General features: G+C 35.7%; 1 protein-coding gene across 14 annotated transcripts in view; it reads right to left on the reverse strand.

The window, feature by feature from the left end:
* PCDH15 (protocadherin related 15) overlaps positions 1-16,121 on the reverse strand; it is a 797,082-nt gene that overhangs the window by 315,236 nt on the left and 465,725 nt on the right. For all 14 annotated transcript variants that reach the window (XM_081573683.1, XM_081573682.1, XM_081573681.1 and 11 more), the window contains one exon: positions 1,678-1,871. In XM_081573683.1, coding sequence (XP_081429809.1) covers positions 1,678-1,871 — 194 coding nt within the window. The remainder of the gene's footprint in view (positions 1-1,677; positions 1,872-16,121) is intronic.

The raw sequence follows: 16,121 nt of genomic DNA on the forward strand, positions 1-16,121 counted from the left end.
ATCTATTTAAAGCAAAGTGGTCTCTTAATGATTCTTCCAATTTCTTCTGTTTCTAGGTCATTTCCCTCTCAGGATTTATTAGGCAAAGTTGCACTTTCTCCCACTTTTTGACTGGGCTAGCTGATAGTTATCAATTTATCTATGTTTTTATTTACTTTTCAGATAACTGAATTTGGATTTATTGACTTTAGAGATACAACTAATTCATATTGTTGTTGGACTTATTAATTTATATTTGTGTTTCTTTGTATTTTTGTTTATTTCATCTATGACGTATCATAAAAACTATATAAAACCTTCACGAAAGTTTCTCAAAAAGAGAAGCATGGATGGATTTCACTAAATAAGATACCAACAAACATAATCCAGAAGTTTATTTCAAGATTAAAACACAGAAGCCTAGTGAGATTTATATCAGGAATGAAAAATAGATACATTTTAGAACTCTACTCAGTCATCCTAGCATTAGCTCAAAAAGAAAATTCATTACTGCTTTCATAGTTGAGGGATTATTTATTTGACTTGAATAAATGACCATTCTTATTTTAAAAAAGTCAATAAAATAAAAATAGATGAATGCTTTTTTAACATAATAAAATGTTTTTTAACCATAAACCAATATAATAGGGAATCATGGGAGGCCTTCCTACTTAAAATCAAGACCAATATTTTTATTGGAAGTACTACCAAATGGAATTAAAGGGAAGAAAATAAACAAAAAGAAGTACATTAAACTATCACTACTTATAAAATATATTATTATATGATATAAAAATACGAACTGGAAAACTATAAAAGCATAAGAGAATTACGAAACTATGTTAAAATTAATATAGGTTAACAACTTTTGTATGTGTAAATGTCAGCCAATTAGAAGAATAAGAAAGAAGAAGTCCATTTACAATAACAAAAAATGAGAAACATCCTAACAAAAAAATGTATAGAACATTCATTAAAAAAAAAAAATTGAAAATAAAATCTGCTAAAGGACACAAAAGAAAACATGGGCAAATGAAGAGACATAAAGTTCCTAGAAAGATTCAACAGCGTAATAATATTAAATTCATGTTTTCTTAAAATACATCCTGAAATCTGGAACAAACAAGAAATAAATACAAGGAATATTTCAGGTGGGGGAATAAATAAATGTAGTTGTAATAATTAAAAGTCTTTTTACTTTGTTTTCTCTTAATGTTTCTCTCTTATATATGTATATGTATACATATATATGAGATTGTATTATAAATAGATAATGATTTTCTAGATAAATAATTTAAAAATAATTATCCAGTCATTGACAGATGGCTTCAAATCCCTGAGGCATCACGTGCTGCATGTTATCTATGAGCTCTCAGTAGCAACCTTACTTTTCGCTAATATATTGGACACAGGCCTCTGATATTTCCTAGTTCCCACTCCCCCTCCCAACAGAGACTTGCATCCTTCACATCTGTGGAATCATAGTTAATTATTTTGTGGTTTAATCTTGGCTTTATCATACTTTTTCCACAATTTGACAAAAGAAGAATATGCAGTTCCTGAGAAACTAGTCTCTCTGATTTTCTGATCTAATTTAGATGTTTATAAGATAAAAGAATGCTCGCTGTGCTTCTTAAATTTAATTATGGGGTTAAACTGGAGCGATGAAAAGACTGCATTGGTTCTGATATAAATTACCTTCTCTCTGCTGGAGGAGCATTATCCGCTGCTTGGACGGTGAGCGCGTAAGTCCGTCCAACCATCAATTCCACCCCCGGAGCGATGGTGATAAGCCCTGTTGTTTTATTGATGATGAAGTCTCCCTGAGCCCCAACCAGGATTTCATATGTGATCTCCCCGTTTGACCCTTCGTCTGCGTCGACTGCAGTGAGCTGGAATTGAAAACCGCAATATAAATCGTCTGGGGACTCAACTTTTCACCATCACGTCATTTATTCCCCCCCCAACAAAAGAAGCTTGCTTTCAAACACACACACAGTAAGTAAAGTTCTCTCGTTATATACACTCTTGTTTTCTTGAATTTAGGCTACTGTGTTCAAATACTGAAGCAATCACATCAGAATTTTTTTTTTTTGTTCGTGTGAGAGTGATGAAAGGCTTTGAATCTTGAAAGCTATCTTTATTTTAACTCACTAAACCAAAAAAGAAAGAAAGCCCTAACAGCGAATCTAATGTCCCTATAGTTTTGTGGTTGTTTTTTTTTTTTTTTTTGGCTCATCATATGCTTTTAACACATAAATGCCTATTAATAAGGACTGCTGCTGCTGCTGCTGCTAAGATGCTTCAGTCGTGTCTGACTCTGTGTGACCCCATAGACGGCAGCCCACCAGGCTCTTCTGTCCACGGGATTCTCTAGGCAATAATACTGGAGTGGGTTGCCATTTCCTTCTCCTTACTAAGGACAGAGGCCTGGAAAAAATGAAATGGCTGAAGTTTGCCTTTATTGGTACCATCCTTCCTTTTGCTCTGATTTTTTTCTTGTCATACTGTTTTCCTTCCCATCTTCCAGAGACTCTTGTCCTCGAATCCTTTTTATTTACACATGGCTCTAAGAAAGATTCTTATAAGCTTGTTCACATTGACTTATAAAAGACTGATTAGGTTTAGAGTATCACCTTTTGAAAAGCAAACAAACGCATCTCCAACTGCACAATATCTAATTAGAAAATTAGAATATCAAGCTCAATAATTTTTTTTTCTTTTTTGAGAAAAAGGACTCAATTCAGAGTCCCTGAAATAATACCACATGAACATTTGTAAGGCTAATTTGGACATATTCATAATCATTTTGGAACAAGTGGCATCCAGTAGTTAAAGACTACTTTGAATCATTATATATGAAAAGAGAAAACCATTATTAACTTTACAAAGCAAAATTAATGTGATCATGATTTAATATGTTAAATAAGGCTCCTGACTTCCTGATAAGTATAAATTTACTTAAGGGAACCAAATGTAAGATTCTACTGGGAAATCTTATAGATTTTACCGTCACAGAATTTATTGTTTTCATCCTTTGACAGATGAAGAAAGGAAAACTGGCCTCAGTTTACACCTAAGAGGAAAACATGTGTTTCCTCTTAATAAAGAAATACAGAGGGTTGTAATAAATATGTTGTAGAAAAAAAAATCCTTATTTACTGCCATTTTCTTATGTATCTCTAATCCATGAGTTTCATGTCTTTAAAGTAGTAGTTCTTCGTCATCCACAGACTCCTTTCAGTGCCTACTGGACATTCTGGTGCACTTTCTTAGATAAAATGTGAGTATACACATTTACCTGGCAATTTATTGAAATAAATTCGATTTCAGGAATGCTGTGTTAATTAATGGCCAGTTCAAAGTATCATGTTAACCATTCTGATGAAATGTAAACAAAATTCTTTACTCACCCCATCATGCTAAAGAGGGTATCCTGGGCATAGTCTATTTCTATCTTTATTATCCTTCCACTACATTTAGAATGATTTTGTGCATGAAAATAGCAGCAACAAAAATAATTGAGAAGAAAGAAAAGGAAATTTGAAACAGAGGTATAAATTCAGCTAAGTCTGAGACTGGGTATTTGGGAGTGAACAGATGTTGTTGCCAGAAGGAAAGGCAGTCCATGAAATGATTCTGGGACTTATGTGAGAATGACAGACATAGTCCTAAAGGCAAAGAGAAGGAAACAATTTGTAGAAACAGTCAAAATGAATGATATATATTTATGGAGAATTATTCATGTCAGACAAGCTCATTTTCTTTTGTGTGTGGATAAAATTAGAAAATCAGAGGACAGGGGTAGCAGAGGAGATATCCATTTTGATTATAGTAAATAACACAATGTCTCAGGAAATCTTAATTAAAATTTAGCTCAAATTGGATTCAATATTAACATTCTTCCTGGGACTTAAATTGGCTAAAGGAATTTAATGATAACTGGCAATGAATCAAGTTAAGAAGAAGTGTTGAGAAATGTGGTTTAGGGATACAGGTATTATGGTTGCTCTTATTTAACATTTTCATAAATAATATTGGAAGACAGGGTAAGCTCAGTGATAATTAAACTGAAAAAGGCAGCCATCTGGGAGGTGCTGTAAATACCAAACAGTACTACAAAGCACAGGTGATACAAACAGTCCTCAGACTGCACAGCCAACCAGTCACAGATGAGATAATATATTCAGGTACTACCACGAGCACCACGGAAACCATTAGCAAGTAGGAAGTTTAATAAATAAGGCAAAAATGAATGTGAGATTTGTTATCTAAGTAACTTAATACAAATTTTCAGTCTTTCAGCAGTAAGTAATAAAATAGTTGGTCAAGAATTCACATAATTGTGTCCCTAGACATGCAAACAAAAATATTTTAAAGGAATTATTAGTGGTTCAAGGTTAGAAGAGAGAGCTGAGACACTGACTCTGAAAACCCTGAAAATGATAGCATCTTGTTAAAAAAAAGAAAAGAAAAAAAACCCTGAAACTAAACTGTGGCGAAGATTTAATTCAATAACAAATCAATGATCTTGTGATCAGTGGTCCAGGACAGTGGTTTCCAACCTTTTTGACACCAGGGACTAGTTTCATGAAAGACAATTTTTCCACGAACTGGAAGGAGAGAAGGGATGCTTTCAAAATGATTCAAGTGCATTCCATTTATTGTGCACTTTATTTCTATTATTATTACATCAGCTCTACCTCAGATCATCAGACATTAGATCTCGGAGGTTGAGGACCCCTGGTCTAGGATATTAAAGGTATATGAAGCCCGTTCCTAATTTAGTGGGAAAATCTGCCTCCTAAACAAAAATGGATTAGTTTACATGGGGAAAGCAAAGTGTCACTCACGTGTTATCAGATGAAAGTAAACTAAAATCTGTGACTTTTAAATGTTTTACCAAATGTAATGATATCTAAATGGTAAGGAACACTAAATTGTTTAATGTATTTCTTTTCTTTAATGCATTACAGTCCTTTTCAGGAAGTTTAACCTTACCCTGACAAAATTCCTTCCTCTCGGTATTCTAATATGTACATATTACAAATATCTTTGTCTTCAGACACCCTGACATCTCACAAAAAAATAAATAAATAAAAATAAAAAAGGATTTGCCTATTTAAGGTGAAGTTAAGGACCTGGAGATTAAGAAAATAAATAGCGCTCTCACAGAGGCCAAACATGATGAACTAGAGAAAAGCTAACACTTGATGAAAAAGGAAAATAGAAGCAAAATGATGAAGGTTTTATGGGCGATAATAAAAAGTTTGAGAATCATTGTGTGACTCAAGTAAATAATAAAAAGAATAATATATACCTGATATTGAATATGTAGAGTAGTTCCTGAACTCTTTTCTCTCTCTCTCTTTTTTTTTTTTCCCCTTTGTTTGTTTTGAGGGCACGAAAAACCAGGGAGAATGATGCAGTTTTAGATAAGAAGGTTTAAAGGGAATGGCATTAAATTATCTTAATGGCTCCCATTTATAATAAAAATTATAATAGAACTGTGATGGACTGTAAAACATGGACAGAAACATTCCATACCTGATACAGAAAACAAAATAATTTTTTATTGTTTTTACTAAGAGCGTAAATAACAATCAAATAATAAAGAATAAAGCTATACTGCTTTCTTTGGTACATGTAGGCTACATTTATACCATAGTCTTCTGCTGTTATAAAAAGGGATTTTCTAATTTGCACAGACACAAACTTGGCATTCTTAATAATAAAAAGTGCTCTGGAAACTTCACCAGAGGTTTTGTTCAATATATTTTTTTTCTATTGCTAAGGGAAATATTGTATTAGTAAGGAACTTCTCTGTATTGTAACTTTATAGTTATAACTTTGAAATTTCACTTAGATAATATAAAGTGTGACAAATAGTGCTGTGGTGAGGATTTTCTTAAGAAATATTCACTGAGGAGAGTTTCCAGGATCTCAGTTATTATCTGAGGCTAGGTTTATTTTGATTTTTGGCTAAAGTAGAAAAAAAATTTCACTCTTTCTAGACATTCACTTCTATTTTCTAGTGTGTCATCCCCATTCCTTTTATTTTGTATTTTGCATTGAATAAGTTAGATTTGTTCCATTTCTTTCTTTGTCTGTTTGTGAAAATATAACAAGCACACATTTCTTATTGTTCAGTTGCTAAGCTGTGACTCTTGGCAACTCCATGGACTGCAGCATGCCAGGCTTCCCTGCCCTTCACTGTTTCCCAGAGTTCACTCAAATCTTATCCACTGAGTAGGTGATGCCATCTAACCATCTTATCTTCTGTTGCCCTCTTCTCTTCCATCCCTCAATCTTTCCGAGCATCAGGGTCATTTTCAATGAGCCTGCTCTTCACATTAGAGGTCTAAGTATAAGAGCTTAGGCTTCAGCATCAGTCCTTTCAACGAATATTCAGGGTTGATTTCCTTTAGGATTGACTGGTTTGATCTCCTTGTAGTTCAAGGGACTCTCAAGAATCATCTCCAGTAGCAGTAGCACAGTTCAAAAGAATGAATTCCTCAGCACTGAGCTTTTCTTATGACCACATTCTCACATCCATATACGACTACTGGAAAAACCATAGCTCTGCCTAGACAGACCCTTGTTGGCAAGGTAATGTCTCTGCTTTTTAATATGCTGTCTATGTTGGTATTAGCTATTCTTCCAAGGAGCAAGTGTCTTCTAATTTCATGGATGGGGTCACTATCTGCAGTGATTTTGGAGGCCAAGAAAATAAAGTTTCTCACTATTCCCATGTTTTCCCATCTCTTTGCCATGAAGTGATGGGCCTGGATGCCATGATCTTAACTTTTTGAATGTTGAGTTTTAAGCCAGCTTTTTTGCTCTCCTTTTTCACTTTCATCAAGAGGCTCTTTAGCTCCTCTTTACCATAAAGGTGGTGTCCTCTGCATATCTGAGGTTATTGATATTTCTCCCTGAAATCTTGACTCCAGCTTGTGCTTCATCCAACCTGGCATTTCACATGATGTACTCTTTATGTAAGTTACATAAGCAGGGTGACAATATACAGCCTTCATGTACTCCTTTCTCAATTTGGAACCAGTCCGTTGTTTCATGTCTGGTTCTAACTGTTGCATCTTGACCTGAATGCAGGTTTTTCAGGAGGCAGGTAAGGTGGCCTGGTGTTCCCATCTCTTTAAGAATTTTCCAAGTTTGAGGTGGTCCACACAGTCAAAGGCTTTAGCATAGTCAATGAAGCAGAAGTAGATGTTTTCTGGAATTCTCTAGCTTTTTCTATGATCCAGTGGATGTTGGCAATTTGATCTCTGGTTCCTCTGCCTTTTCTAAATCCATCTTGAACCTCTGAAAGTTCTTGGTTCACGTGCTGTTGAAGCCTAGCTTGGAGAATTTTGAGCATTACTTTGCTAGCTTGTGAAATGTGTGCAATTGTGCAGTAGTTTGAAAGTCCTTTGGCAGTACCTTTCTTTAGGATTGGAAGGAAAACTGAATCTTTTCCAGTCTTGTGGACACTGCAGAGTTTTGCAAATCTGCTCACATATTGAGTGAAGCCCACTTGACTTCAACTTCCAGGATGTCTGGCTCTAGGTGAGTGATCACACCATCGTGATTATCTGGGTCATTATGATATTTTTTGTATAGTTCTGTGCATTCTTGCCACCTCTTCTTAGTATCTTCTGCTTCAGTCAGGTCCATACCGATTCTGTCCTTTATTGTATCCATCTTTGCATGAAATGTTCCCTTGGTATCTCTGATTTTCTTGAAGAGATCTCTAGTCTTTCCCATCTTATACTGTTTTCCTCTATTTCTTTGCATTGGTCACTTAGGAAGGTTTTCTTATCTCTCCTTGCTATTCTTTGGAACTCTGCATTCAGACGGATATATCTTTCCTTTTCTTCTTTGCCTTTTGCTTCTCTTCTTTTCTCAGCTATTTGTAAGACCTCCTCAGGCAAACATTTTCCCTCTTTGCATTTCTTTTTCTTAAGGATGGTTTTGATCACCACCTCCTGTACAGTGTTAGGAACTTCTGTCCAAAGATCTTTAGGAACTCTTTCTATCAGATCCAATCTCTTTAATCTACTTGTCACTTACACTGTATAATCATAAGGGATTTGATTTATCTGGTCTCATCATTACTATCTAAATTGCTTCATTAAAATGGCAAATAATTGGAGCTAGGAGTCAGGATTTCTGGTTCCAATGATGTAAGTAAATGAGATAGTTTGTTTTCCCCAAAAGGTAAGTAAAAATCCAAGCAAAAGTGTCAAAAAAACATTTAGGTCTCTAAAGATTCACTAAAGCAGACCAACTGGGAATAATATTCATGAAGAATTGCTATGACTTCAGGTAGGTAAAGCAAAAGCTATTTATGACCTTGTTATTTCAGTGGCACCTTATCCCCCTTACCACTCTCAACCCCAAATATAGTGGGCATATGGGTTTTATGTGGATGGGACTGGCCATGAAAAGCAGCAGATGTTCTTCAAGAGATGCCACAGTAAATTTGATGTAGAGTTAATAAAAGAATCAATTATAGTGAGAATTGAGTGAGGAACAGCCTCAGGTCTGTCAGTGCAAGTTGTGATCCCAGTTGGTAAGCTGAGAACAAGCCATAAATTTAGAAGAAATAAACAGAAAACAAGAGTCCAATAGAAAGGCTGAATAAGATTTCCACACAACTCTGACACTACACATGTGCATAGAGAAGACATGAAAAGGCCTCGAGGAATGCAAATGCCAAAGAAAATCCCGAGAACTTCATGAACTTTCAATGCTCTCCCCAACAACCTCGACTCAGATCAACTGGCAAAGGTGAAAGCTTTACAGGACTTTTGAGAAAGGGTTATGGGAGATAACACTTTGTGTGTGGTGGAAAGAATTCTTAGGCCAAACAGAGTACATCTCTAGAATGAGACTTTTTCTAAATAGATTGAGAGCAAATTAATTGAGGGGATAAATTCAATGAATATTTGGTAAACCTGTACTGTGTGGAAGTCATTGTGCCCATCACGGGTGGTTACAGGTCACTAAAAGAAATTTATGGTTCAGTAGAATAGAAAGAGATGTAAAAGCTAACTTTAATGCAAGGCACAATAAAATGCATTGGAGACACATTTGCCTGATGGATATGTGGAAATATGATGGAAAGAACAATGAATTTTCTGACTTGCTATAAAAATAGAGATTTTATCTAAAAAATAACATTTGAATTTTGTGTAAAAATGAATGGAAAAGGATATAATTTGGATTAAACTTTAAAACATGAGAAAGATGTCAATAAGCATAGAATGGGAAGCGTATTCTATGCTAGAGTTAAAAAAAACAAACCGTCTATATAATTTCAAAGTTGGTTACATAGAGGGATGTAGCATGTGGTGAAACAAAAGAACTTGAAGTATTTCACAGCTGTTCTTGACTGCATGTGTGGGATTAGGCTCTTCCTTCAGTAGTATAAGGACCTGTTCTGACTCATGTCTGTGTTTTAGAATAATCATTGTATCAGTGTTGTGGGGAATCTGCAGAAATGGGGTGTCAGTCAGAGTCTACTGTAGCAGCCTAATTTATGGCAATGTACAGGCATGGAAAAGGAAATGGTGAAAGATATATACATTTTGAAATAGCAATTTTAGAAACCAGACAATCATCTGCATGCATGCAGGTGAAGGAGGAAGAAAATAAATGTGACTGCGGTTGCTGATCTGAAGCCTATGTAATCCAAGATTAATTGGGCTCTGCAAAGTTTAATTGCCTCCAAAGATGACACATTATGTATATTTGACTTTTCTTACTGTAGACACGCAGCCATGAAACTAAAAGACACTTGCTCCTTGGAAGAAAAGCTATGACAAACCTGGACAGCGTATTAAAAAGCAGAGACATTACTTTCCTGACAAAGATCCATATAGTCAAAGCTACGGCTTTGACTGAAAAATCCATACAGTCAAAGTTATGGCTTTCCCATTAATCATCTGTGGGTGTGAGAGTTGGACCATAAAGAAGGCTGAGCCCTGAAGAACTCATGCTTTTAAACTGTGGTGCTGGAAAATACTCTTGAGAGTCCCTTGGGATTCAGGGAGATCAAACCAATCAATCCTAAAGGAAAGCAACCCTGAATATTCATTGGAAGGACTGATGCTGAAGCTGAAGCTCCACTACTTTGGCCACCTGATGCCAAGAACTGACTCATTGGAAAAGACCCTGATGCTGGGAAAGATTGAGGGCAGGAAGAGAAGGGAGTGACAGAGGATGAGATAGTTGAATGGCATCACTGGCTGAATGGAAATGAGTTTGAGCAAATTCAGGGAGATAGTGATGGACAAGAAACCCTGGAGTGCTGCAGTTCATCGGGTTGCAAAGAGCTGTACATGACTTGAAAGAAAGTGAAAGTATCTCAGTCATGTCCAACTCTTTGCAACCCCATGACCTATACAGTACATGGAATTCTCTAGGCCAGAATACTGGAGTGGGCAGCCTTTCCCTTTTCCAGGGGATCTTCCCAACCCCATGATTGAATCCAGGTCTCCCACATTGCAGGTGGATTCTCTGCCATCTGAGCCACAATGGAAACCCAAAAATTGTGGAGTAGGTAGCCTATACCTTCAACAGGGGTCTCCTGCCTTGCAGGTGGATTCTTTACCAGCTGAGCTATCAGGGAAGCCTGTACATGACTTAGTGAGTGAAAAACAGCAACATGTATATTTGAGTCTGTATGTGTGTCCATGTTTCTGTATTGGAAGAAGGATAATATATTGTCAGTTTATCTTGGAATATGTTAAATTTCTGCTGCCTGTCAAAAGTCTACCTTGCCTTGTCCAAGAATTTTGGTAACATGAATACCTGGGCTTCTCATAGAAATAATGACTGAAAACTTGGGAATAGGTAAAAGAGAGGAAAGCTATATATTGATTTTTGCAAAATGTTAATACTGAAAGACTGAGGATTGAATAAGAAGCCAGCAAGAAAATCCCTCAGTTACCAGAGAACTAGTATGAGAATCAGGGAAATTTTATGTAAAAGAGTAAAGCGTTTTACATAGTTAAGTACTGAGTAATACATACTATTTTATTTATATACTATTAGAGATACATACCATTAGAGATAGATGAATTAGATTTATGATTTTGTATGAATTTAGTAGTATGATGTGAGTGAAGGTCAGGTTTATAACTATGCATTAATATGAATAAATAAATAAATAATAAATTATCTAAATTGATCAATTAATCCAAATGTCTAACTACATCAGAGTTTTATAGTAGGCTTCTCTGGTGGCTCAGTGGCAAAGAACTAGCCTGTCAATGCAGGGCATGCAAGTTTGATCCCTGGATCAGAAAGAATCACTTGGAGAAGGAAACGGCAACCAACTCCAGTATTCTTGCCTGGAGAATTCCAAGGGCAGAGGAGCCTGGTGGGCTACAGTCCAAGGGGTCACAAGGAGTCAGACAGGAATAAGTGACTAAACAACAACAAAAATAGTAGCATGAAGTCTTATCTGGGAAAACTGTTTATAGACTAGAGCATGGGAGGATTATACCCCAAAGGGAATAATCAGTAGAGAGGAAGAGATTATTGTAGTAAAATACAATAGAAAAAAAAGGAATACTTAATTGAGTACAGGTAAAGGTGAGGGGAAAGGATGGGCTTTAAAGCAGTGAAGAGTAAGAAATATGACAGAAGCAAGTAAGAACTGAAGAAAAAGAAAAGAGGGGCGTGAGAATCAAAGGACTCAGCTACATGCAGGATTCCATCTTAATAAATTTAGATTCCATTTTTCAGAGGGTATAAAAATATTGTTAAGTTCTTAGGCAGTTTTTCTCAAGATTACCTGCATATTACAGCTGCTTTGTTTTATTAGATAAGATCTCTCTGAGTGACTCTACTACATGTTGCAATATCATTCAAATAAAAATATCTCAGTGTGTAGGGCAGACATCAATATTCTTAAAAGTTTCTCAGGTAAACTTCTGATACTCAGATAGGATTAAAAACCATTGATTGAAGAGAACTGTGAAAGTCTAGGAATAGCATCCTTGAAGTACAGACTGGATAGCTAACTACAGAGATTAAAATCTATATCTTATATATCCAAATCTGTATCTCTAATACAGAGCAATTGGCTTTTCAAAAAAAACAGCAATGTGTGAAATGAGACTTTAAGACAAGAGAGTATGAGATCTATTAGCATCAACCTGGAAGATTTAACTGATGGTTAACAAAATTGTCTTTTGTCGACATAAAATATACTCCCTGACCTAAAGAAAGAATCATACTCCCTCATGCTGGTAATTTCTCTCTAAACATAAAATGTGCTCGTAATCTGATTACACTGCCAGTTGTGAAAGATGCAGCTGCTGTTTTGTGGCAGTGCTCCTATAAGTGTATTTCATGAACCATACATGTCAGAATCACCCTGTTCCTTTTTACAGTAATCAAGCACAATAGATATAAAGTCAGAAAACTAGTTTATAATTGATAACTTGAAATAAGAACCTGGATAATACATTTTTACGACTGATCCATGCATGTGGACAAGGATAGCTACCTTATAATAAGAAGACAGTGGACTCAAATTATTATGTACTTATATCAGGCCAAGATAGTCTCATGTCTACACTGAAAATGATCTGATTATAATATTTAAAAATCTGTTATCAAAGGCCTTCTTTGCTGGACAATGCTCATTGTGTCCTTTGTTTCTAATATTTTCCCTCTTTTGGACAACAGATTATTAACCAAGTGAAGTGAAAGTTGCTCAGTCGTGTCTGACTCTTTGCAACCCCATGGACTATATAGTCCATGGAATTCTCTAGGCCAGAATACTGGGGTGGGTAGCCTTTCCCCTCTCCAGGGGATCTTTCCAACCCAGGGATCAAACCTAGGTCTCCCGCATTGCAGGCAGATTCTTTACCAGCTGAGCCACAAGGGAAGTCCAAGAATACTGGAGTGGGTAGCCTATCCCTTCTCCAGCAGATCTTCCCCACCCAGAGATTGAACCGGGATCTTCTGCATTGCAGGTGGATTACCAAAGAGGAAACTAATCAATCTTCTGTTGAGTTACTTAGAAAGAGGAGGGTTATGGAAGGGTTAGTGGTGAATGGAGTCAAAAAAAAACATTTTATGACCCTTAAAGGTGGTTGCAAATCACAGTTCTGAATTATTTTACTCGGTTTTAAAATTTTTCTCTCAAGGGGAATCTATTTTCTTTTATTTCTAGACCCTTGGAGGATGTATCATAGCCACACCACTCTTTTTACAACACCCTGAACTACATCTTGAGATATTTTTGTTTAAATAATATGGCAATACACAGTAGAGTCACCCAGAGAGATTTTATTTAATAAAACAAAGCAGCTCTAATATGCATGCCAGGAATAACATTAAAAATACCAATTAAAAAGCTTCATTTTTTGGCATTTAAATAAATTAAAAATTAGAAGCATGTAGACACAAATAACAATCTGTGTTCAAATAGATTTTCAAAGGGAAATATATAAAATATGAATTTTAATGGCAGGGAAAATGTGTTTTAAAAAGAGATACATAAGGGAAATTAACTTTTGTAGTCTGCAAATGCCAGAAATAAGCTTTTGATCCCCCAGGGCAAACAATTTTGAGATACGGTTCCATCACATAATTGCTATCGTTTTCTTAGTTACACTTTCCAGTTCCCTGCGGGCTGTTTTTCTGTATAAACTTACTTTTATTTCCAATTATGTTATTATAGGGATGAGAATCAGATCTAATTAAATAGGAACATGACAGTAATTGTCATTCCTTTATCTCTACAAACCATAATTTTACTCCCTATGAAAGAATGCCTCAGTAAAGATAAATGTAGATCTCTAGGTCCATCAACTGACTAAAAATAAAGGCCAATATACTATTCTTCTCCATTCATTCAGATCTACTTGTTTACAGATTTTCCTTTCTTTCATCCTCAAATAAACATTTATTATGCATCCATTAGTTTAGGCATCTACTATATGGATACAGAGATTGTGGATATAGAAGTAAACAAATTACAGTTGTGCCCTCAAGAAAAATGAGTTAAAAAGATAGATTTCATCAATATGACAAGTGTCATTCCAAGATATGAATAAAATGTACTGTGGCTATTTGAAATCTTTTCCTCACTACCATATACAGCAGAAGACATTCACATAACATGCATTTTCAGTGCTCAGTCTATAATGTTACCCTTTTCTATATCACTGAAGAAAGCATATCTTAACCCAGTAAATAAAATAGAGATGGCATTGCATTATTTCTAACTTATGTTAACAATTAGTTCATGGTAAAGAATCCACCTGCAATGTGGGAGACCTGGGTTCGATCCCTGGGTTGGGAAAATCCCCTGGGGAAGGGAAAGGCTACCCACTCCAGTATTCTGGCCTAGAGAATTCCATGGACAGTCCATGGGGTCGCAAAGAGTCGGACACAACTGAGCGACTTTCACTTTCACTTTCTTTCACTTTAGTTCATGCAAAATAGATAATAATTTATCCTTTGGATAAATATTTACTGCATGGCTAGTATATCTGGCATGTGCTGGTGTCAGAGCAGCAAACAAGACAGATGGTCACTAATGGAGTTTTTAGTTTGGAGTGGGGACAAGAAGAAAAGATAATTTTAGGTGGTCATAGTGGCTCTAAAAGTAATTAGAGAAAGCAAGTTATAGAATAAGAACTGTGATACAGGGTGTATGTGTATAGTGTATACTGGAAGGCTATCGACACAAAGCTATTAGGAAAACTTTCTCTGAGGAGGTGCTATTTTGAGCTGGGTCCTGTATGATGAGAGTGAGTTAGCCTTGTAAAAGATCAAATAAGAAGTGTTCTTGGTTAATAGAAAATAGTGTATAAAAGCCATGAGACATACAGTTAACTATTTCTTCCCAGACATTTCACACTCATGAAGACATGCTGTTGTATCACAGTATATTGGCTGCAAACTGGTGTTTTTGGTGGGTTGCAAGAGCAGAAACTATTAATGAAGAAAAATTACTAGGAATTATCTACAAAAAACTACTAAGGAATGCTTATTCAGAAAGAAAAAATGTCTAAAGAATAAAGAAAGTAATCAAGCTATAAATAGAAGGGAAAGAGATCAAGGTAAAGGAAAACATTGGAGAAAATGGGAATGAGCAAGACACATTCAGGTAACTGGAAGTGGTGGTTGAGTAGGACTGAAACATACATATACAAACAGAAGGCCAAAGATGAAGCTGGGAGGAAAGCATTCAGACCATGAAGGCTTAGTTAGGTACATTGTTGAGGCATTTGGACTGCTCTTTTTTTAATTCTTTTGAAATATATAATACTAAAATATATAGATACATAAATTCATTTATTAGCATTCTTTATATACTACGCTGCTGCCGCTAAGTCGCTTCAGTCCTGTCCGACTCTGTGCTACCCCATAGATGGCAGCCCACCAGGCTCCCCTGTCCCTGGGATTCTCCAGGCAAGAACACTGGAGTGGGTTGCCATTTCCTTCTCCAATGCAGGAAAGTGAAAAGTGAAAGTGAAGTTGCTCAGTCGTGTCTGACCCTTAGTGACCCCATGGACTACAGCCTACCAGGCTCCTCCGTCCATGTGATTTTCCAGGCAAGAGTACTGGAGTGGGTTGCCATTGCCTTCTTTGTTTATATACTATACTATTATATAATAGATTATATTCTATATAAACATATATATCATATATTGATACATAACATATATTGTATATAAATTTTAGTAATAATTTGGAGCCATTACAATACTCTAAAAAGTATATAGAATCATGACCTTCCTGGCTTGAGAGCAATTTCAAATTATTAAATCTGACTCTCAGGTGTAGAGGAAAATAGAGATCAGTGGTCTTTACATTACTGGGCAACTGAAACCTTATGGGTGCTTTTTTTTTTTTAATTGGTTACCTAAATATTACATATGGAACTTCAGATTCATGAAAACTGGAGTGAATCTTGCTCATCTGTATTTCTCAGTAGCTACCTAGATGATTCTGATGTACAGTCACTTTGAAAAGTACTAGAGTTAACTATTCTCCAGAGTTCTAAAAATCTTCAAGGAAAAATATTACTACTTCTTTACAATTTATACACAGAATATTTAAAAATAAATTTGAGATAACCTTCAATTCACTTAAATGTAATAAGTACAGCTAAT

The sequence above is a fragment of the Giraffa tippelskirchi genome, chromosome 2 (genome assembly GCF_054371585.1).
Source record: "Giraffa tippelskirchi isolate mGirTip1 chromosome 2, T2T-mGirTip1v1.2.pri, whole genome shotgun sequence".
NCBI classification, from domain to species: domain Eukaryota; kingdom Metazoa; phylum Chordata; class Mammalia; order Artiodactyla; family Giraffidae; genus Giraffa; species Giraffa tippelskirchi.